Source organism: Larus michahellis, chromosome 3, assembly GCF_964199755.1.
Source record: "Larus michahellis chromosome 3, bLarMic1.1, whole genome shotgun sequence".
In the NCBI taxonomy this organism is placed as follows: domain Eukaryota; kingdom Metazoa; phylum Chordata; class Aves; order Charadriiformes; family Laridae; genus Larus; species Larus michahellis.
In genome coordinates, this window is record NC_133898.1 from 30,529,335 (window position 1) to 30,554,191 (window position 24,857).

General features: G+C 38.9%; 1 protein-coding gene across 3 annotated transcripts in view; it reads left to right on the plus strand.

Annotated features, from left to right (window-relative positions):
• KCNH1 (potassium voltage-gated channel subfamily H member 1) overlaps positions 1 to 24,857 on the plus strand; it is a 192,696-nt gene that overhangs the window by 82,839 nt on the left and 85,000 nt on the right. For 2 of the 3 annotated variants that reach the window (XR_012586085.1, XM_074579511.1), the window contains exons 8-9: positions 7,757 to 7,956; positions 11,602 to 11,854. Coding sequence is in view for 2 of the 3 variants with exons in the window: in XM_074579511.1 (XP_074435612.1) it covers positions 7,757 to 7,956; positions 11,602 to 11,854 (453 nt within the window). In the remaining variant the exon portion in view is untranslated. Of the gene's footprint in view, positions 1 to 7,756; positions 7,957 to 11,601; positions 11,855 to 21,304; positions 21,500 to 24,857 lie in introns of those variants that run through there. The other variant, XM_074579512.1, reaches the window with a different exon arrangement.

Below are 24,857 nucleotides of genomic sequence, written 5' to 3' on the forward strand. Positions count from 1 at the left end.
ATAAAATTCTACAAAACAGTAAAATAGTGTCCTTTCTTGCAAATTGCAGAGGATTTAATCAGATTTTGCCATTTTAATAATTCTCGTTATGGTAAAACCTGCTAGTGAATACGTTCAGCTGAAGCCATCCCTTGTTGATAAAAGTGTCCCACTGGTGAATCTGGCCTCGTATGTTTGGAATACAGATGGTTTTTGCAGCTGTAATCTGTTTGTACAGTTAGTTTCCTCTTGATAATCAAATTGGCTTAGTCTAGAGCAAGGCTTAGCATTCACTGAAGTACACATGCTTAAAACATAGACCATCATCAAGATCCTGCTCCACTTTTAAAACCTTTTATGACCCTCCTGAAGATGTTCTGATAAATATCTTGTTCTTTACAGGAATTGTAGTTGTTTTAACTGGTTGTGAAAATCAGTACATTTCCTGGCCATTCCGTTTTACCTTATCAGAGATGAACCTATCTTGTGGGGGATAAACCACGGAGAGGTAACTAGAAAGTGCCATTTCTGTGGAATTATCTTTTTTTCTCTAGTCTTACCTTTGAGTAATCACGCTGACTTCCCCTTGCAAGTCTTCTTGCCTGTTGGTCTTAGCATCCCATGTTGTTGTATTTTGACTGAAATAAAATTTGATTCTGCAAGGAGCTTTCTGCTCATCGATTAAACTGTAACGGTTCTCTGAAAGTCGTTTTTGTATCAAGGGCTAAGGCCTTAATTTCAATTAATTTCTATGCATTACTGTGTTTGCAGTTAGTCGTGTCTGTCTTACAGGTTTAAGAATTTACCTGTAAGTTGAGGCAGAACATATATCTGCGTATCTAGTTTATGATGTACCTTTGGATGTAAAATGGTATTACCCCATTGGGACTAGCCAGTCAGCGGAAGTACATGGTCTTGCAGAAATATTGATGCCTTCAGATAATTTACGTGAGAAGATTCAGGTGAACTCATTGGTCTGCAAGTGCTGTTCGCTTATAGAATAAGAACATTCAGGCCTGTTTTCCTGAAGGTGAGAGAAGCTCATGATTAGGGATTTCAAAGTCTAGCAACTTGCAGTCTCTCTGTATCCAGCATGCTCTTCTCTTCAATTCCATTCAGTGTCATGCTTGTGTCATCTTCTGTTGGCTACCCTTTACAGCACAAATGTAATGTACGACCAGACTCTTACTCCTTCATTTTGCAACTAACAACACATCCAAGTCCTCACAGGCAAATTCTGGCTTCTTGTGCATCTGATTACTTTAGTAATCTGCTTTTCTGCAAGCATATTGGCTGCAGTGGAGTCTGTGGCTGTCATTATATCCCCCTCTAGATGACTGCTAGCGCCTTTCAGTGTAAATATAATACTAAACTGTAGCTGTCAAAACAAATGAATTATGAGTTTTGGGAATCAGGATTCTTGCCATTTCACTTGTTTGGACACTTCTTAATTTGCCAAAATCCAGACTTTGCAGTGTTAATTAGTGGGATTGTGTTAATTTAGTCAGGTGCTGCTGTACAGAGGTAGGAGCCTTGTCCCTGGAGGTAATAGCCACCCTTCCTTTGTATGGATTGCCAGGGGGCCCTTCATCCTCTCTTTTCATAATCAGGCTCTTGGATCCAAGATGCAGCCTTTCATAGAGTGCAAACTGGTGTTGGCCCTTCACTGTGAGTTTAGAGAGAGCTATTTGTGCTGGAGAGCTTTCTTGCAGGGCTGATGCTGAAGTTTGTTTTATTGGCTTCTATTCACTTTGGCTCTGATTGCTCCTCTGATCAGTCTTGGTCTGTGCACTTTCCCATGCTGTTTACCTCTGCCCAAACACGCTGGAGGCAAAAGCAAGACCTGTTAGAGATTTGTGCTGCCCACGATGCCCAGGCTTGTGAAATTCTTGTGAGCCAAAACACCTGCGATTGCTGCTACCAGCTGTGTGGGTGCTACCAGATCAAATCAAAATAAAAAACCTTCAGTTTTAAAGCATCCTGAGGGATGCTGGAGTTCAGCATCTTTGGAAGGCTGGTGTTTTACAGACATTTACCTCTCTTCTTCCATAGTATGTCTTAAATGGGCAAAATGTAAGTGGTTTCACGCCCCTGAGATAACAGGAGGTTATTCGCCTGTGGATCTGTGCTGCTACTGTAGCAGTCTGCTTTTATTTTGTAGTTAGGAAAGGGTGTGAGGAGAGAAGCAGTGGGAGCTGCCTGCGATATTTGTTCCATAGCTGTTCTTAACTCTTCCCTTTCTGCCCTTGCACGCTGCAGACAGCCTATTTTAAGGTGCACAGATGTTTCTACTACTCTAGTCCTTGGTAGTTGCTTAAGTGGCTTCTTAGAGCAGCTGTTCCCTTGTTTATGTCTCTGATTTCATTGCAGTTCTTGTTTTTTTGGTGATGGGAAGAGGAAAAGAAATAATGTCTCTGATGCTCTGTTGTTTAGCCCTTATCAACTGTGTCCTCACTGGTGGCTTATCCTTCTGCGGGGGAGGCATTTCCATTGTAGCTGGAGCCCAGTGTGGTTCTTCTATGTCCCATCTGTCGTCAGCAGGGTGATTTCAGGAAATGTGATAAGTGTGAGAAGATTTGCAGTAGCATTTGACTAAGAGTTTAATAAAATTTGCCTGTGGTCTCTCATCTTTCATCTTAGAAGTCAAGTGGTTCTGCCACAAAGTTTGATGCGCATGTCCCTCATGGCCTATTCAGGCTTTCCGCTTTGCTCTTTGCCATTGAATTGATTTTCAGACTTTCTCAATTGATAGTAGTGTGCCAGTTCTTTGATCTTTGCTGTTGCTGCTGCCTTGCTTTTGCTTGTGGGGTACCTAAGCTGAGGTGCAAATTACAAGCTGGTGGACCGAAAGAGGAGGGTGGTGGTGGAGTGTATCGGTTCAGCCTGGGAGAATAGAGAAGCTGTGGGAAGAGCAGGATTTAACAATCACTGGAACAGCATGGGGGAAGAGCTCCTCTGGGAATTTACTTTCACTTCAAAAAATATCTTCCCCAAGTGTGAAATTCTGGAATTGATGTACATGTTAAGAAGACAGTAGCAATTGTAATTTGTTTTATACCATGAGAAAATATTATGTAAAGATATTGTGAAAATTCATAAAGTGCATAATATTAATCGCCCTATTAGATTATGGCTAAATTCTTTACATTTATTCTTTACTAGCTAAATTAAATGATATCTCTATACATTGGATTAATAAAAAAGAAAAGGTAGGAAAAAAAGATTACAAATAGGAAACTAAAATATACAAAGCCTCCTAAGAAGTAGCAAATGAAGCAGCTCTGCATCTGTCCTGATAGAAAAGGGGGCAACCTATTTAAATTCTGTACTATTCTAGAAGGTTATATAGATACTCGATAAGTAAATCTTACTTTAGATGCTTTGGTTTCAAGTTGCAAGTAACAATTCTATCAAAACTAGTGTTGTAAACAGTTCATTGATAGATACCTGTTCAGTTTGGTATTTGCTTGCAGACTGTAATTAACAGTTCAGCATTTTTTCTTTTAACTGCATGCTCTCTACTTATAAGTAGGCATAATTACCACTAATCAAGACCCCTAATCTCAAGCAATTATAAGATCTTACATTGTTCTAATTGCACATTTAAAAACAATGTAGTTTTCTCATATAATTATGTTATAATCCATACAATTTTTAATTTCTGCTTTTCTTTTTATCTGATCAATGTTAATTTTGTGTGACCTCACAACGTGTAATCTGAAAAATGCCTTCGAGGCATGCAATTTTTGTGGTTAATTTAGAGTTATGTTTCGTATTCAGTGAGAAGTGGTACAGTGCAACAGGTTTTCAAGGCTGTGCTTTCTCCCAGCCATCTATGAACTCAATAGTTTGTTGTAAACAAGGAACTTGTTAGTGAAACAAAAGTGCAGTTACACATTTAAATCATCTATTATTTGTAAATACAGGTGCTTGCTCTTTGAATAGTATTTAGGATAGCACAAGCTACTGCTTAAGTATGTAAAAGGGGTTTGTTTTGTTTTTTTAATTGTTAAGTGGAACTTTTATGCAGACAGATAGACAGACTTTCTGGATCAGCTTTCCAGAAAGTGAAAATGAAGGCAGTTCAGTTTTAGGAAGTAGTGCAAGTTTTGGGGGCAAGATGTAAGAGGTTGTTCGCTAGTTGATGTTGGTTTCACTTGTTGCTGTATAGTTCTTATGCACACATTTTGTATGCAAGGGCTTTGGATGAGTGCATTTTGAACAAATCATCATCAATCTGATGATTCATCTCAGGAACCGCATGCAGCACTTACATCTGTAATTGGGGTAATTGCAAACCTCTCATTCTTACAGATAGAAATTCTTTCTCTTATAATTCTAAAATCAGATCCCAGATCTTTTACTGTGGTAGCTGAGACCTACACTGACTTGTTTTTATTTCTCTATTCTTATTTGTCATTAAAAGTAGCAGATGATTTGCTGACCTTTCCAACCTGTGTCTGACCTTCATGATTCACTTGTGCGGGTAATTGGCTATTGAAATTACTATGCTTTTATCTTTGACGTTATTTAAACATTGGTTTAAATGGGGTAACACAGACTGCATTGTAAATAGGTAGCCAGATTGTTCGGGACAATGTGTTTTTCTTTATCTATTGTCAGAAAAGAATATTAATGTCGGGGGTGGGGGGTGGCTATCTTTTCTGAGGGATCATGACATTCATGGAGAGGAGGTGTTTGCTGTCTGCTTGACGTTCTGTAGCTTTGTGTGCAGGCTTAGACCAGGCTATTGCTTGCTCTGCAGAAAAAAAATTCTCCATGGTTGCTACAGGCACGGTTCCTCAAAAACCACTGCACAGCCTCCATCCAGCTGATGCATCGGAGGAAGCTGTTGGGGTCAGATTAATTTGTGACTTTTCTGCATGGTGCACTTGTGGCCTTGCTCGAGTCACATCCATCCCATACAAGGATGTTTCTCCCTCCCACCCTTTTACATGCCGTAAAATACTTTTCCCTAATTCCTCTGATCCCCTGCACATCGGACTGCTAAGGAGTTGATAGATTCTATAGAGTCTGTAGGGCCACACTACAAACTCTGGCCAAGGGCTCAGGGACCTTTGGATGTTGGCGTCTGACTTGCACCGATGCTGTTACAAGGCAGTGGTCTAATGTCAGTGTTCAGTCAGTCTTGAAACAAGGATTTGGAGATTTCGCTCTGCCATAAATTGCCCAACTTTCTTCCTGTAGTAGAGTGTGTGTTTCTGAAATCTTTCTGGAGCTGCAGTGTACTGCAGTGGGTTCATTTCATTATTCCTTTGAAAAGACAGAAAGGCACGCAGCTATCTATTTCTATGCAGAAGAGGTCAATGTTTAATATGCTAATGTATCTACCCAATATTCGGCTGCAAAAATCCTTGGCTTTAATGTGTCTTTAATAGTAATAAAGTGGTTAGCTAATGATAAATTAAGGTTTGTAAGTTTGGTGATTTTTTTAAAAATAAAAAATTAATGTAGCAGGAATCATTTTTCTTGCCAAGACAATTTTCATACTAGAGCATAGTAGCTGAAATTTGCAGTGGAAATTGCTCTAGGACTGCTCGCCTCATAATAATCAAAATGGAGAACTGTTTCTTTCTGTTTTTTCTTTAGGCTTCATGTAGCTGGACGGTAATGGGACAGAGCGGGGACTCCATTTTACCTTTGCTAGCATAGAGGTATACGTCCCAAGATAGTGAACCAGCAGGTCTCACTCTTCACCAGAGAGCAAGAGATAGTTGTATGCGCACAAGTATGGTTGCCCAGAAATCTACAGATTAGAATTTGCTTGTGACCCTCTTCCTTATCTGTCACCTATTTTCAGCTGGCTGGCAGAATAACGACGTTTGTGGATGCCTTGCGCTGCTGCAGTGTCCTGTCAGTGGGACTTGGCAGTTTTGGAGGCCTTGGGTTCGGTTTCTCTTAGGGAACCTGGTAAGAGTCCATGTAAGTAAGGCCTAAGGTAGCAATATCGTAGGGTTGTGTCTGCACCTGCATAACAGAGAGCAAACAGATGTAGTTAGGGGAAGGTAATGCTGGTCAAATACAAAATACTCATGGATTAAGGAGTATTTGTAGGAAATCTGTTTTTTAAAGCATTTCTTTCGTACACATTGCATCGGACTGCCCGGTATGCTTTAGCTCAGGCACAAGTTAAGGTTAACAGAGAAATAATCTATACATTTCTGGTCACTGTATCGCTATTCATACTCTCCACTTTTTTTAAAACCAAATTTGCATATTTCTAATATACATTTTTATACTCATCTGTACAGAGGGGTAGTTGGAAAAGGGGAGAGTTGGTCTCTACAGGAACTCATAAAAAGAAAAGAAGTCATACAGTGTCAAGAAGGAATTCTGTAGAGAATCAGCTGTGTAAAGGCCTTTAGCAAGTCTAAATTTAAATCACATCTCTCTTGATGATCAGGGAAAAGACAGACCTGTAAGTTTCTCTTGCACATTATCAAAGGGTTTTTGTTGGTCATAGAACCCTAAACCATCTTAGTTGGCTTAAGGATGTCTGCCTGTAACACTGACCTGAATAAATAGCTGCATTCTTAAAGGAATGCATGGGATGAGGAATTTTTTTTTTTATTTATTTTTTTAAAGAGGGGGTGAGGAGGAAAGAAAGAGCAAAAAGGGGTATTTCGACAAGGCAAAACATTATCATATTTTTTTATAAATTTGGCTTCTCAATTATTTATTTATATCTCTAGTGGAAGAGATACTGACAATTTGGTGCCAGTTTTGGAGGACAGGAAATGATAAAGAGGAAGAACTTCCTTAGCAAGCCAGAGCACTTACTGGTGGTTATCAGCTCAAGCCAGCCTTTCACTTATCACTGACCTGATTCACAACATAGGAAAGTTCTCCTTAATGCTTCCTGTCCTTCCCATTCATTCTGGGCTGCATTGGCTGGAAGAGCCTCCACCCCAGCCTCTGCAAGCCATCAAAACATGACCATCGAGATTTGCACCAGCCTGCTGTTCTGTCTTGGGCTTCAGCAGGCGGATCTTCTCAAGTCCTGTGTGTTTTCATCTGCTTCTCTGCACACCTGGAAACACTGACTTTTTTTTCTTTCTCATGTTTATTCTTAAACCCATCTTGATGAACCAGCTGGCTTCTTAAATATGCTGAATGAAGTCAAAAGGGCTGTGCAGCATTTGGTCTGCATTCGAGGGCTCTAGCTCTTGCCTCAGGCCTTGCTGCTGTTCTGCCTGAAGAATATAAAACATAATATGAGTTTTTATGTATTATTAAACTTACATAGATAAATCACTGACCCATGGTAGCTGTTTATTACATATTCCATCTTCTGCTTTGATGCATTGTTGTTGTCACACTGAGGTGGGTAATGATGACTCGGCTTACTACTGTAGTAATGCACTTAAAGCTTGGAAATCTGTCACTGATGGCATTTCAACACAGGCGCTGTAAACCAGAGACGAAATTTTAACGTATTTGTCTTAAAATTCTTGTGTCTTCTATTGTGGTTTTGTAAGGGTTTGGATACTACTGAATTGTTCGATAGACAAATAGTCATGTTTCAGGAACTCTGTGTTGCAGGACTCACCATCACAAAGGTAGGTGGTGGTGCTTAATTTGTAGTACTGAAGGTGACCTATAAAATGCTTGTGCTCATCAGGCCTTCCTAACCAAGCACTGCTATTGCGTGCATTTCTATGGGCCTGGCATGTCCAGTCTTAAAGCACAGTGGAGCACAGGCTGATCATCACAACTTATTATGTATTATGTCTATTGTTTTTCTTCTTTTTTACAGCCCTTCTGTATGCAACCATTTTTGGTAATGTGACAACCATATTTCAGCAAATGTATGCTAATACAAACAGATATCATGAAATGCTGAACAGTGTCCGGGACTTTCTAAAGCTCTACCAGGTCCCTAAAGGACTGAGCGAACGTGTGATGGATTACATCGTTTCCACCTGGTCAATGTCCAGAGGAATAGATACTGAAAAGGTAAGTAAATTAAACTGCAAGGAAACAAGTCACATCCTGAAAGTATTTGATTAAAATAAACAGGAGGTACTTTCTTAGTAAAGAAGACAAATATTCTCTAAATAGTTCCAAGTAGTAGCTTCCCTTAATTTTAAACTTTCAAATACAGTATTTCACCTATTCTGTCATACTGACATATGTTAGTAGTAAAAGTATGTATGTGTTGCCGGTGACATGTCATGAAATAGTATAAAAATGAGGAAGGAAAGAGCTTGGTTTTCAGTAAACAAAGAAAATAACTAAATAAAAAATTCTAAGTTCTAACACAACCTCAGAATTTCTTCAAATGAGATTGTTTGCAGTATTTCTGTTGTGTGAGGTTGTTTGCAGCTCTGTGGGCCTGAATACAAAGTAAAACTTGTTTTGTCTTCGTAGAATTTGAACGTAATATTCTGTGTGCAGGTTAAAGATATTAATGATAGCTGTAAGTCATTACCTTAGTAATAATGTATTGTTTGAAATCTACCTTATGTGAGGCAAATGTTATCATCCTAATTCATTGAATTTACAAGTAAATTCCCATTGTGTCTTTTAAAATAATAAATGGCCTTTCACCAGAACAAATGTACAAAAGCAACTTGTTGCTTTCATATTAGTTGCCAGCTTTTATGGAGATAGATACTGCTTTTCTTCTGCTTGTAAAGAGATGTGGTTTGGGGGGTGGTTCATTCAGGAAATCATACCAGTGCTCTGGTCACCAGCCTCTGGTTGGCGGCTTAATTTAGAATTCTAAACTGTAGATTAAACAGTTAAAAAGCAAACAATCTCATTTTTTGTCTAGCCGTTAAAGCATCATTATGAAAGAGTAGAACAGATGTGGCCTTGTACTGGGCTGTCTGGAGACCAGTGGGTACACAGAGTACTGTTTGCTTTCCTAAATGGTCTTCAGCATATCTGCCATTTAGATCCCAGACCATGATTCTGGGAAGCACTGCCTGGCATACTAGCTTTCAGAAAGAAATAGTATTTTAGTACAGAATAGTGCTGATTACAAGCTGCTCTGCCTATTTTCTCACAAAATATCTTTGCACGGGGCTATGAGTTTGAGCTAGGTACGTTTGGGGAAGGTGGAGAGGCAACATCTGAGGATATATAGTGTAATGAATGCTGGTGCTTTCATTCACCCCCCAGTACAAGCTCCTTTCATCATTTTAACAAAGCAACAAGAAAAAATTGCTATGTAAAACATGTTTGTTTTAGCTTATCTTCAAAGTTCATTCTTGGCTTCCTCTGATAAGGAGAGAAATGCTTTAAGGATGTCTTTGGAGACAGCAGGATAACCACACCAAGCACAACTCACTGTAGCCTTTGAGAATTATCTTAATAAACAGTGAAAAAACCTCTCAAATTATCAGGACATCAAAGAGCTTAATATGGTGTTGATTTCAATAACTGGTGTGTTCATAGCTGAACTGCCAGTAGCGATGACTGTAAAACCAAGAAATCAACTTTCATCTGCATAGCAAAAGCTCGCAGATACGAGACCGACGAATGGCTGTGCCAATCCATAAACTCTCAGGTCTGAGCTCCGTTGGTTTGATGCCTGTGTATAACTTCTAGGATGTCATGCAATGAATAAAACATGTATTGCTCCTGTGACAGAACAGCGGTAGTTGTGCTGCTGTGTAATGCAGTGCAGCTTTCTGCAGATGAGGCAGATATTTAAGGATGAACTTAACGCCAAATCAATCTTCTCACTATTTTGTAGGCCACAAATTTGTCAATTCAGTGTTAACTGCAGGCATGCCAAGGAGTGAATAATCAGCTAAAAGCAAAGTCTGTAAGTCTAGAAAATGCCAGTGTAACAAACTTTAACCAAGAGCTGCTGAAAGATTCTAAAATTAATCCATGAAGATATGTTTCTTACCGCCCATACAAATGAAAGTCTTCTGCCATTTGTCTGTAACTCTCAAATGTCTTTAATCCTTTTAATTTTTGTGAAGTCTGGAGACAACTTCTCTAAATGGAGAATGGAAAATGAGTTAGCTTCCTCTCAGACTGGGAAAAAAAGACGTTTTTGGATAAGAGCCTCATTTTAAATATTCTCTTGTATATTCAGGTTTTCTTACTACTATTTCTACTACAACAGCCCTTTTTGTGCGTGGTGTTCAAGTAACGGTGAAGTGTGTGTGTAATTCCAATATTGAACTTTGGCAAGCATCTGCAAATGCTGAATGTTTTTGTTGCCAGAGTAAATGAGATAATTGCAAAGACAGCTATGGCTGCTGCCTGCGTTCCATGTTAAATGCTGGTCTTGCTGCCCCAACACGTTCCTGTGAGCCTGCAAAACTGAGAACTAGTGAGTTTGGCTGCTGCTCCCTGTGGGGCAGCTGAGAGATCATCCATGAGTGCCCTACACTTAAGCACCATAGAAATATATCTCTTTCAGAAGTAATATCTGTAATAGCAGGTCTGCTTAGAGCTGATGTTGGTGGTAGAGTCATTTGCCTTAAGAGTAGCAAGTGTAATATCTGGAACCAGCGCCTTGCACAGAGTTATGGGCTTGGTTCTCTGCTCAGATTTTGTACAGAGCCCCATTGCAAGGCGTAGGCGTAACCATAGTGCTTCCTATGTTACCTTCACGTTTTCCAGGAGCGTTCGCTTTCAGCCATCTCTTTCCATCCAGGAAAATGTGTGGGAGTGACTCTGAAGCTCACCCAGAGTGCTCCTAAATTGGATGGAATAGTTATTACTGAGAAGAAAAAAAATGAGACTTGGTGTTTTTTCTCAAGTAATATGTCCTGAGATGTACTTCATCACAGGCTATTCTCCAAGGATTTTGTCATCCCAAAATACATTCAAGTTACTTACTTCCAGTGTTTTTGCCAGGAACTTTTAATCTGTACATGCAGTAGTAATTCTGTATTTTTTCCACGCGGCTGTCTGTATTATATTAAGAACCTTCAGAAATGGCCCTGCCTGGTACCTGCTGTGCTAGGGATCAGTTTGTGTACCCACAGGAGCACACATCGTGAATTGCTGTGAGGAACACTGCATTTGGAGAATAAAAAGTTGCCCAACACAGTATCGTACCTTAAAGTCCTTTCCTTGTGTGAACAAAAAACCTGTTACTGCCACTGAGAGGTGAATGTGCATACGTGCAAATCTCAATGTTATGAGTTAATGAAACTTTTAATAACGTTTTCCTTTGCTAAAGGGATATGAGATTACACTTCATATAATATTCTGTCACATGGAATATGTAATTTCTGCAGGCTTTTCATGAAATCTGCCTATCAAAAGGATGCCTAACTCTAGAAACCTACCCTCTAGAAACAATCCTTCAGGAAGCTTTTCTCCACCAGTTTCTGTTCTGCTGTGCTCTCAGTTTTACTGTCTTAAAAACCTGATGCCTTATTCTGGTAATTCAATATCCAGCAGAGCATGTTGCTGAGATGAAAACATTATTTTCCTTCAGGTATTGTAAAGTAGACTAAGTTAGTATTGTGGCTTATGTGTATAAGTAATATAAAAATAAATGTATGAACTGAGATTAGGAATTTTAGAAGGAGGAGGAAAGTAGTTCTTCAACTCTGTGTAGTTAACTAGGTGTAATAGGCACATATAAGCCATGCACAGGAATCGATTGCCTAACTTCCTTCTCAGGTTTTGCAGATATGCCCTAAGGACATGAGAGCAGATATCTGCGTGCATCTGAACCGCAAAGTTTTCAAGGAGCACCCAGCCTTCAGGCTGGCGAGCGACGGGTGCCTTCGAGCGCTTGCCATGGAGTTTCAGACAGTGCACTGTGCCCCGGGAGATCTGATCTACCATGCCGGCGAGAGTGTTGACAGCCTTTGCTTTGTGGTTTCGGGGTCTTTGGAAGTAATCCAGGATGATGAAGTTGTTGCTATATTGGGTGAGTTTCACAGCTAATAATATACATTGTGCTCAATACAGATGCATTTTTATAACCTTTTCTACTCAAGCACTTAACTCATTCTTTAAAAAGCTTCAGTCAAGTTAGTAGGTTTGCCACAGCCTGATGAGGTATATTTTAATGAACTTGTGGGCTGTATGGTCTTAGATGTTTATTGTCTGGAAAAATCAAAAGAGAGAGGAAAAAAACCCCACCTTGCTTAATGTCATGCAGGAGCATTGTGTAGAGTCATTGACTTGTCCTTCCTCTTCCACATAGGTAAATAGGAAGGGCAGTCAGCTCATCTCCAGATTGCTACTGTATTTCTTCTGGTCAATGGAATCTGTACTTGACCATTGTGATTCTGGTCATTCTTGGGGTTCTCCCTGTTTCTCCACATCTCTTTTTATTAGAAATTCCACTGAGGACTTCAGAAAACTTATTTTTAAAGTACTTGGCATCCCTGATAATAATCCACTTTTGCTGAAAATTTTCCAATTAGCTTTATTTAAGATCTCATGTTGAAATACCCTTTATCTCTTTTAAAGTCAAGTAATACAAAAATTTAGAGCTGATTTGTGTTAACTTGGAGTGACAGCTTTAGGTTGGAGGCATTAAAAAGAAGCTGATAGTGGTGTGAACAACATTCTGAGGCAAAGCTAGGAGAAGAAAGTGTGATAATCCAATAGACGTAGATGAATCATGGGGTGGCTGGAGCATTGAGGAGGTGATACTTATCGTTTGATTCTGTCAGACCTTTTTGTGATAAGGTAAATTCTCACGGTGGCTTAATCCAGTACCTGTCACTCATAGAAGCCTGGAAAAAGAGAAGAAAACAGCTTGGTAATCTTACTCTTTCTGAACTCATACACCCAACTCTCCTAAGAGGAATGTCTACTGGAAAATGAGGGGGCTAATAAATATGCTGAGTTCAGTTTTTCTCTACTTCTGCAGAGGATTATATATATAGCATATGGTGAATTTAGTGTCCTGAGGAATCAAGTTCATAGTATTTTGTGCCACACAAGAAACTAAAAAGATGAAAAGCAGGGGGGTAACTGATTCTCTTTTGTTCTAGAATCACCTGTGCTGTGCAGTGCTAGATGATGCTAGCAACCTCTGTTTTTCTAAGTTGCACGTCAAGAATGTACTACCTTTAGCAGTGTTGAACTCTCATGAATTAACATGGAAAATACAGAACAAACTAAAGCCTCTCAGTTTGTGTCACCTTTGATACCATAACGCGTCCTCCTCTGTCCATCACAAGAAGAAAATCTCAAAGCATCTTGCTGCTGCATTTAGTCAGTATAGGTAAAAAGCACTGAAATAGAATTTTTTAAAATGTGCTTTAAAGATGCCAATTTTCTCCTCATCTTTACCAGTAACTTCTGTGTTTTATCATAATACTGGCTTTAGAAAACACTCTAGCCCTAGATTCCATGAGAAGTCAGCGTTAAGTCAACCTGAAGCCCTAATCCCTGCTCCTGCAGAGTGGTAGTTACAGATAAATGAGCCTGATCCTTTGGTATCTGAACGAATAGAAATATTATGTTATTACTGTTCTCCTGGGACAGTGGGACAGTAATTATTGATTCCCTCCAAACTTTTTTTTCTTTTTTTCTTTTTTTTTTTTGAATTTGGAGTCAGTTCTCTGGCTCTCACTAAAGCTGATGAGCTCTGTCATTTTCTTTGTGAATATTGTAATCAGAGAGGAGAGTAAAAATGAAGTGGGATCTGTTTGTGATTCTGTGAGATTTCATTTTGGATAAACGTGTATCAATTTTTTTGTTTCAGTTACTGGACTAAGGAATCCCTTTCCTTCCATGTGTCTGTGTACCTTCCTCCCCCAGGCTATGAAACTTTCTGTCAAAGGTTTCTCTTTCCTGATAAGAAATTATGTGGTTAACTAAGTTTTTCAGTATTCTAAATCATTTGGGCTTTCTTCTCCTTCAGCATTGTATAGTGTAGCCACCACGTTACTGAAGGCTGCTGCAGGAGATGGGTCAAAATTTCTGCCCTAACTTTTTTGTACTCTCAGATTTCTTATCTGTAGAGTAGCAATGATTTTTTTTTTTTTTAAATTTCATGTTCAGCTAAATATGTCAAGTTCTTGATAAAGTACACCAGATAAAATGAGGCGCTACAAGGGGAAAAAAAAATAATGTCTACATTGTACAAGAAATGTGATTGTTGCTGATCATTCAGCTAGAACAGCCTATGCTGTAAGTTTTGTTTACCAGTGGCAACTAAGCATAGCTATGAACATCAGGCATGTAACAGCATACCATGAGAGGTATTTTAAGTAGGTAGGTAGGGTAATTTAAGTTAACAGGTATGTTGGAGAGACTGTGATCTTCTCTCAAACATTCTTGAAATAAAAACAAAAAATAAGTGTATAAATTATTCAGGGTGAATTATTTGCTCAGCTTTAGCTGTCACTTAATAAAGCAGCCTTTGCAATTTGCAATGTAGCGTGTATCTTCTTTACAATGGAGAAATAAATTGCATCTCTAAATTAGTCTGTGTGACTGCTGTACAGCATTACATAAACCAAAGGCAAACTATGCTTAACCCTTAAAGGATCCGATTCATATGAAAAATTTTGAAGTTCTGAAATCATTTAGCCTTGCAGACTAGCATATAAAAGTGTATTGTGTAGCCCTGGAATTTGGAGTGTATTGTGTGCACTTGCATAATATCCTTCCACATCAGTTCTGTGTAATACCCAAGAGACAGGCATATTCTCAGTTCAGGCTCCCGTTCTTATACTAAAGCACTGACTTCGATTTACTTGTATTAATACGAGTAACGAGTTGGAAGAAATTGCATACAGGTCAGCAGTGAAAAAATGTACATTTTTTGTGTCCCCTAAGATTGCCTTCCCCTTTAGTTTGACTTAGAGACAAACAAAAAAAATGAGTAAATTTAAAAAAAATAATAATTCTTTGCAATGTTTACTGTAAAAATTTAAAGACATTGATAAATTTTGTATGACGTTTGATTTGTTGGGGTGAAAGACGTGTTTTTGAATTCTATCCAAAATTTCTGCTGAAATAAAGAAATTACTGATGTTCATGCAACACAGTCTTTGGATTTGCTATGTTAAAGTAACAAAAAGAAAAAAGTAGAAAATTACCCTTAAACCAGGTGATTTACTTATTTGTGATTCATTCCCATACAAATGGGTCAGAAAAGGAAGGCATAGCAAGAAAAGCCACTGTATTACTATGATTTTCTATGTTAATGTGTAAGTATCTGAGTGGGATTATTTAGAAGTGAAGACTAGCTAGTGGGAAGCCGCTTGGATGAAATGCAATTCTGTTTTCTGTAGTTCACTGCTCTCCCATTTACACGGTTGTTCTTGCGTAGGGTGAAGTGCTGACGTAGACTCAGCACTTGGTGGGAGATAGAGACAAATCACAGAGTCCCTGCCCTGAAGAGAACTGAGGCGAAGCACGGGTCGGGCAGGGCTTCCATTAAGAGACTGTTTTCAACTTGGCTTTGCTTTTAACTTTTCTAAGCCTTCCCATTTGGGCTGATGCTGCTTCATCCATCTGAGACTGACGTATTTCTTTGAGCTACTCTTGCTTAAAAACTTACCCATTTATCCAAATGTGGTTAGAGAAAATGGGTTGTTTTGTCACTGTTAAAAACAATCAGCCATTTACGTGCACTTCATTTGGCAGCTCTAGTTTCTCTGCTTTGGAGCAGACCTTTCAGGCTGAGCCACTGGCCATCTGAAAACCTGACCTTACTGCGGGTCTTTGAAAAGTTAACATTTACTCATGCTCAGGAGAGATTTGCTACATTTTAATTTAACGAATATCTTCTTAAAAGATTCCTCCTGAATTAAATGTGTTCCAGGCAGGGACCATAAGGTCTGGCTGCAGCTTTCTTTGAAATACGAAGGGAAAAAGGGATTATAGCACAAGCATGAAATAAGCCTACGTAGCTAGTGGTTGTTTCTTAATTTAGGGAAGCCTGAAGACCTAAACTGTCTTTCACTGCACTTTTTACAGGCTTTTTTACACTATGAAGGTATACATTTCCTTAGTGCAGCATGAGAATGTAGATTGGTTGGAACTGCAGTAATCACAAGCTAATGTTAGAAGTCCAGATGAGCAGATGACATGCCGTTGCTGGGGCTGACGGGGTGCTTCCCTGGTCCTCCAGCCTTTTAGTCTGGACCTTTTTAATCTCTCCTCACCATTGCTGGAGGAAGTGCTACTTCTTGTGTTATGTCTGCAACTGCATGTGTGCATAGATAATTTAATGAAAAGTATAGAAAATAATGGCATAGTAGCAAAATTAACTTTTCATAAGCTTTTTCTGGAAATACACATAAGGACTGGATAGGAGGCCTTGTTGGAAAAGGATTTATGTTGTGTTAATATGTATGTACAAATGACTGAGAAAAACATTTTTTTTTATCTTACTAGAAAATAATCAATTCTGTTACATATGACTGACATAATTGTACTCCAAGATTGAACAGAAATCCCCCTTCTCTAGGAAATCTGAAAGAAGCAAGTAACTCCTGGTCTCAGGTTGATTCCAACCCTTTCTGCTTGAAATTGGGGTAATCTTTAAAATTTAGGAAAACATTCCAGTAAAAGGCTAGAGAGAGGAAGGAGAAGACCCTTGAAATTAGGGTAAAGGCTTTTTTTTCTAGATAGCGGTGGGGAAAGCAGTGTCTTGTCCTTAATTTTTCAGATTGTTGCAAAATTTGTCAATTAATGGCTCCCTGAGGGCCTGACTGAGCAGCAGATCTTCACTTGTGTGAATTGTTCAGAGTTGCTGAAGTTGATAATCCCTGCAAGGGGGCCCTTTGTGTATGGATGGTAAGATTGGAGGTTTGTCCTGCAGATTTGAGTAGAGAATGGGAGCCTTTAAGCCTTTTTTTAGCAATTAAAAAACAAAACCTTGAAAACCACTGTGATTGCCAGAGCTGAGCAATGGCTGAGAAAAATAACATTTACTAGAGGGTTTAGTTAAAAAGAAGAAACAACCCCCCCCCCCAAAAACAATTTATCCCAAGAGTAAAGCAGTTTATCCCCAGTGTTACCTCCCAGCTGTTCTGAATTTATTATGTTCTTGCTATCGTTATTTGAGCTAAAAACTTTCAAAAGAATAAACTTTTTTTATTGACTGTTGCTTTAGCAAAGAGTATTAATCATAGAATATCCTGACTTGGAAGGGACCCACGAGAATTGTCCAAGTCCAGCTCCTGACTCCACAAAGGGCAGGTAAAGTGAATGAGATAGGAAGGGAAATCAAGGCAGTAATTTATTGTGAGTAAGGCAAATCATTGCCCTCCACAAGGACAGTTTGCTGTAGCTATTCCTTTTGCTGCTATCAAAGCTGAAGGGAAATAGCAAAATGTAGATATTACATAAGTATGAAATTGTGCAGTAACAGAACGTCAAGAATGGGAATTTATAGTCTAGACCTGGCTGCCTTCACCATCAGGGGAAAGTGGGATATATCGGGTTTTTATTCTTTTTTTTTTTTTTTGGAGAGGGGGAAACATGCAAAGGAGGCACATAGATTTGAGTTCACATGTGAGTTGAGGAAGTGAAAATTGCATGTCCCTGAAATACAGGTCTCTTATCATTATTTACAAAGCTATAACATTGACAAGATTGGAGACTGTGGTTTTAACATGATATTGTAAGAGAGCTTGGTGTGCCATGTTTTGTTTCAGCAGGATATTAAATGCTCTATTTGCTTTGTGCGGAGAAATTCCTGCTGATTTAATTTGATCTAATTACAATCTTAAAGGAACATTATAAGAATAATTGTTTGTTTTCTTTACAATTGCTTTAGCTTACTCATTTAGCCATAAGCATTTCATTCGGATGTAGACATAAGAGGTTTCATTCACGTGTTGGTGGGACAGATTTGCATCCAGATAGGACAGTGCAACCTGGGAGGGCAACTGCACCAAAGGGATGGTTTATTTTAGAGGAGGAAAAATAGCAGTGCAGAAATATTGTCTGTCTTAGACCTTCTCAGTGGAAAAACGTTGCATCTTCCACACAATTGTGCGAAGATTGCTTCTCAGCAGACTTGAAGATGTCAAATAAGTTAACTGTGCTGAGCCCAGGCTGCTATCTTTAGACTGTCCCCAGTACCTGAGCTAACTCAGGTCTCCCTAAATTAAAATGCTTTGTGTACAACTCCATTTTCAGAATTTAATTGTGTGTTTTGGGGCCTGTTGTGATTTAATGCCAAGCCTTTGAAAAAGTCCCATACTTCTCTACTTTGTTTTTCACCCGACTTCTAAATTTAGGTACGCCTCCCTGTGTTGAAAATGCCAAGCTGCTGTGCTCTTAGGCTTAAGAAGTGGTTGCAGGATTATGGATGGCATTAGAGTTTTCTTATTATTTTCAAACACAGTACGTAACGTCACAGCATTGTTTGTGCTGTTGAATAAGAGCGTAACATGACCAGTGGTGCTTCGAAAAAGCAATGATTGAAATTAAAATCCAGCTTTATCTTCAGTAGTTCTGTTGTGCTTTTTCTATTTATAGTTTAAAGCTTTTTTTTTTTCCAGGTTGACATATATAGGCAGATCAGACAAGTTGCATGTTTCTATGAAGTGATTCAGTGAACATCAACCAAAGGAATTATTTTAAAACCCTGATTTCCTCAACATGTGTTCAAGCACACTGTTAGCACACTACTAGTGACGATCAGGCTAAACTTCTTAGCAGACATTGACATAAAGAAGTTTACGTTAATACAAAATTTTAATTTCATGGTGATGTAGGAGCTGCACTAAAACTTTTATTGAGAAATACAGGTTTATTTCAAATGGTGTTTTTGGACAGGGAGTATTCTGTATTCCATGCTCCAGACATCTCGAGAATGTAGTGTGAGTTGACATCAGGAGTTGCCTATTTTGAGACTTCAGCCAGACATGTTCTATGTCTAACTCCTGGTAGAGCATTAAAAGTAGGAATCACCAGAGCCCCTGTCCTCTGATACCTGTAGATGGTCTAAGACTATGCAGAGTATTGGAGAAACAGATTTTTAAAACACTTGATGAATGACTTGCTGGAATAACTGGGAAAGAGGGGAAATGCCTGTGAATAGAGGCCTCAGTCATCAGCTTCTCGGCACTTCCAGTTAGTTGATATTTTTTTTCTTACAGTTTCATGTTTTATTGTTGCAAATTTATGCAGCTTTGCATAATGTGTTCTTGAGTAGTCAGACACCACCACATGTGGAAGAAGTCCCCTTTGGAAGATGGTAACGGCTGGCAGGTTGCTGGCAACAGTGATCCGTGATGCACTGGCAGCTGAAATTGAGATGTGGTAGAGATGAGTCTCTCTGTTCCGGCATGTTCTTTGATAGCTCAGGCTGTGTTAGGAAGACTTGCCCATCACATTTGTCTGCACGTTTGTCCAAACAAACAGAGATGGGAAGAGGTAGAAATTATAACTTAACAAAGAAATTGAAGCTTTTATAAAGGCCCTGATTTCTGGCGGGTGAGCCACTGAATTAATTTTCATTTTTGCTTTGGGTAGGGTTTTGTTTCTGTCTCAGAACTTTGGAGGAAGAATGATATTAATTTTTTTTTCACTGAAAAGCTACATTGAAAGAAAAAATCCAAAAAATAAATCTTCATGGACCACTTACTTTTCTTCGTTTTCTCCAAGTTTCAAATTAAAACTTTTTTCAGAGGTATGTTTCTGAAACATTATTAAATTTATCCTCAAGAAGATGCTAGAAATATTAAATAAAATGCAGTATTCTATAGCTATGAACTTTGTGAGGTTTTCAAAATATTTACTGTATATACTTTAGAAGGCAAAATCTACTATTTTAAACTCTTTGAATGCTTTTGTCTGAAATGAAAAAAAAATAATCAAATTTTAGGGCTTTAATGTAAGCTTCAAGCAATAGCTGTAACATAAAGCTGGTTTCTAAGTCACCAGGGAGTAAGTCTGAGGATATTGCAGCTTGAGCCTCTCATATAGGTTTTTTGATCAGAGAACTAGCACTGTCCATACAATGACAATACAGACTGAGCTGTATTTTTCCTCTTACTTAACCAACACAAATAAATTCAAATACATTTGTGACTCTAGTTATTTGAGGGGGCAACTTCCATGTCTTCTGAGTTTGTAAAAACTGGCCACATATTTATAACTTTTTTTTTTACAGTAACCATTAAAAAGCAAATAAGGATAAATGATTCAGATTCTGGCGAAGCCTCCTAGATTTTTGTGAATAAGCCTGGTAGGGCCCAGTTGACGTTTTAAAACTACTCTTCTCATCACAGTAAGTCAAGTAGTGAAATATAATCCACATTCTATTCAGAGAGACAAATAAACACATTAATTATAATAATAATAGAAATCTTAGCTGTAACTAATTCGTGTTGTTGCTACTCATCCTGTGCTCTAAAATAAATGTTTTTATTTTGTCTGTACAGTAATGTGCTTCAACAGAGAAAATTGGTGCAGTTCTATAGTAAGCTGTCTGCAAAATGTTGCCAAGCTCTGTTTTAAAACATGAACGGATACACTCTGCTTCTTTTTCTGCACCAGGCAAATCACTGAAAGTGCAATTTCAGTTTATTGTCACTGTAACACTTCTTTTGGCTTCTGCGACATTGATACTCTGGCTTTTTTTCCTTAATGTCTTCTTTTAGAGGAAAAGAGTGATTAAAATCTCTGGTTAATGAAAAATAGTGTGCTCTCTGCAGTGCAGCTGGTCATTCGCTTCTCATTACATGTTTCAGTTTGCACTTTAAAAAATCTGAAGAAAATCCAAAGCAGCAAATCACTTCCATGCATCATCTCCTGCCAGCCGTACTGTGTTGGAGGACCAAACTACAGGCTACTCAGTGGCTGTCAAGTTGTGCAATTTATCTGCAGGACGGATGCTGAATGCTCTAGTTTGATGCAAAATGGTAGCTCTGTTTTTTCTGGCTGGCAGATATTCGTTGCCTTAAAACAATGCAACAAGAGGAAAAATTATTTTTTGCTCTGGTGCCTCTACTTTCCTCGAATCTGTCTTCTCTCTGTATAATGGGAAAATTTAAATTGCACGCGTTACTCGGATAAGAAGGAGATAAGGGAAGAGAGGGGAGGGAAAGATTTTCTGTCGAAGCCAAATAGACATGTGGCGATCACAGAGGGGGTTTGACCCCCTCATATCGCTGGCTTTGAACCTGAACATGATCGCTGGCTGTTCTGCTAGGAACATCAAGGCAATACACTGTCCTTACTGGAATTATGCATGAATACAATTGGGAGGACCCTGTGGTATGGACTTCAGATTCTCTGGTTCTGTTCAAGTCTGTCCAGGAGGGGGGAAAAAAAAGAAAAAAAAAATCAGGCCAAGTTTTTTGTTTGTTTTTAAATTTCAGCAGCATTTTAACTGAGCAGTCACTAAAATAGACACCAACACACAGAGAATCTGTGTTTGCCTTTTCAGCAGCTGGTGTCTCCCACTGCTTGGAGGTGGAGAACAAATCCCGAGGGCGCAGGCTGGTGTGGGTGCTTTGGATGGAGAGCTGTGCTGGGAAAGTCATTGCGCAAGTGCAGCAGCCGCTGTGGATCAGCATCACAGATAACGGCATTTGCTAGCACCTGATTTCCAAGATAAGCTTCGAGCTGCTTTGCTGCTGAGGTACCATCAAGCAGTGTTTGGTCATTCTGTCTTGTCTTTGGGGCTGCTGAGACTATGTCAGATCACAATTCTTCTATAGTTCAAACATGCAGACGAAAGCAGATCTGGAAGGGACCTGAGCTAGATTCTGGTGTTGGCTGCTATGACAACTATTGATTTGAGAATTATTCTAACATGAATATTTTGTCTGATGTACTGAAAGTCCATGGATTTGTGTGAATCCCATCAAAGTCCATACTGACTTGGAAGACCTTCAGCACATGAATCTGTGGCCTCATCTTCCCACCCAGCTGCTATCACACCAAAATGCACCACAACTCCCAGACACGCAGAACCCAAAGGTTAACCCTAAGTAGGTTATGAGTCAAAATATTCCACATAGAGTCATATTTTTTCTGAGTAAGGTGGAATATCTTCTGGCTGAGAGTTCTTCAATACTCCCTGTTTATAAGAGTGAAAAATCTAAGGACTGTTCTGCTAGGAACATCAAAGCAAATACAGATGTAGTGTGTGAGCGTGGGTTTTCTTCTCAAAGAGAATCAGCAAAACACTTGACTAAGTTGCAATGATCAGATCTTCATTACTGGTCCTGCTTTCAGGAGACAGAGTGGATGTGGCTTGACCTTTTGTCTGACTCAGTCTGAATTTGCAGTGGTAACAGAGAAATCCTCTTTTCGCTTTTAAGATGAATAGAAAATTTGATATGGAGAAAAGATTGGGGAAGAATAAATATGGAAACAGAAGATGCTGATTTTATAAAATAATTCTTCAGTGTTTAAATATCTCAGTGTTTGGGGACTTGTTATTAAAATTAAAACAAAGAAGCAAACATAAAAGGGAAAAAACTATTCGGCTTTTTAGTGCATACTGAGCTGACAGTGGAAAAGGTCCTCAGCCCACAAATCCAGCAGGGAATATAAATGATTGATGGTAAAAGCTTAGATCATCCAATTTTAAGTGTGATTGACAGATAGCGTTCCTGGCAAATGTCTGGAATTCAGCAAGCTGGGAATGAGAAATGCAAAGTACTGACAAATAAATGGCCATCTGCATTTCTCTGACTTTTTAATCTTTCTTCAGAGTTTAGGTGAAATACATAAAGCCTGGGGTTATATGTAAAAAGAGGCTTTTGACTCAGATTTCTCTAATGCAGCCATTAGACTTTGCCAACCACCTTTTGACACGCTTAGGAGTCTCACCTTACACTCCTGGCTTTCCAATTACAGGTGTTTGTGATACAACAGCCACTTAATCTTCCCTTTTATTTTTTTTCTTCCTTTTTCCTGAGTTGGTTGATCTTACTTTATGGAGAGCGTATAAATGAAGGGAGATGGTATGTGGTTCCTTATCGTGTATAAGAGGACAATTGTTCTAATCCAGTGCAGATACTCCTGGGTGGAATTTTAATTCCTGCTTACTATAAAGACTTCCTGCTCCTCCTTTTTTCCCTTGTTTTTCCATAATGTCAAATACAAGGTTTTTTTTAGAATCTGACAATCTAGAGGGATACTTTTGGTATGCATCATTTAGAAAATGCACTTGACAGAAGCAAAGCAGCATGATGCTTGCACGTGTGCCTTGCTTTGGAAATCGAACTGTAATGCAGGATTGATTTTTGACTAGATCACTGGCTGTTAACCTGATTAAATTCAAGGAAATTGTTAATGATAGAAAACAGTACAACTTCTTGTTTTAGCCTGGTTTGTTTCTTAAAAATTGAGGCTTCTATGATCTGACTCAGCTTGTGATTCATGTGTTGCTTTTCTTTGTTTGGTTTGGCTCCGTGGGCACCCAGCAGATGTGGCTCCTTCGTGTGCTGCTCCTGCCATGAACGCGAAGCGGCTCCCTGGGGTGGCAGGAAACTGCAGGAGGGGGACATTTTCAGGAGTTACAAATAGCAAGGGGAAATCAGGGTTGCTGCCACAGGTGAAGGACAAAGTTGTGTCTTTCTGTGTTATGTTAAAAGCAGAATTAAATTTTTAAGAGTAAGACGTAACTAGCTTCTGCTGCATGTCATTTCATATGTGGGCAAAGCAGGACCATAGTGTTTGCACTTGCATTGTACTAATTATTCTTCATGCTATTGTGGGGCAGTAAAATAATTACTGTCATTTCAAGGCTCAAAAACTTTTCTGGACATGTTAAGAAATAGGCTTAGAAATGAGCTAGAATTCTTCTCCCTTGTGCTTGGACTACCAGCTTTAACTGTTGCTCATCAGTGATGGCACATTTCAATACTTGATAGATTCCAGAGCGTTAATTAAAACAGTTGTTTAGCTAATTGCCTGGAAGATTGCGAGTAAAAGCATATTTATTCCAAAGGCAAACAATCCATTTTTACCCAGTGAAGCATATCAGTTTTTATGGTGCATAAAAATTTTTTCACTTCAATTCTGAATATATTGTGTGTTTGTCTGTCTAAAAGCCTTGTAGATGATGATCTATTTTAAGTGCGTAGAAGCTTTTTTCTTAGGCCGTTTTTAATGTAGCTACTGAAAAAGCGTGTGTTTAAATAATTGAAAATGGGAAAAGTCATTGCCATTAAAATGAAAAGTTGCTTACTGCACGGGGCTATTGGACTACCACCATGCTTACTGATACACAGCCTTTGTAATATTTCTGGACGTTGGCACTGTCCTATGTAAAGAGACTAGAGGTAGAAGAAAGGGTATCATTATGGTGCCTTTGCCTGACTTTGTTGGGAAAAATGTCCTCATGGAACAGCTGGTTTCAGTGTGTACATGTATTTAGAATGGAAATACAGTCTGTGTTCCTCCAAAGTGTTCAGAGACAAAGCTGGTCCTGGCAGGTGGACTCTGTGGAAGACTGGGAGCACATCAGTGTGAACCACAGCTTATTGCACTACCACGTAGCTTACCATCAGGCTGATAGCTTCTCCTCAAAGAGAAAATGCTTATCACCTAATGGAAGAGATTATGTAATGGTGGAAGTACAGCTCAAGGGCTGTGATGGGAGTTCTGGGTTTAATTTGGAAGTTTTCTTGACCTCGTCATTTGTGGTAGTTCTCTCGACTTTCATACAGACTTTCATACATGACTATTTATTTAGGGAATGAAATCTAAAAGGGACCAGGTGAAGTCAATAAACTAGTATATATTTTGATGCTTTGGCTTTAAGAATTGCTACGGGCAAAGTATTACTTGTAAGACAAAGGAACATTTGGTCCATCCCTATCACAACTTGATAAACATTGTGAATGTATTTCTTTTTTGTTTGGCCTAAAAGTGATTTGTAGTGGTGATATTTCACCACAGCAGAGGTTTAGGAAAAAAATACCATTCAAAACAAGAACAGCATAGTTATTAATTATCAAGATAAGAACTGAATATTATTATCT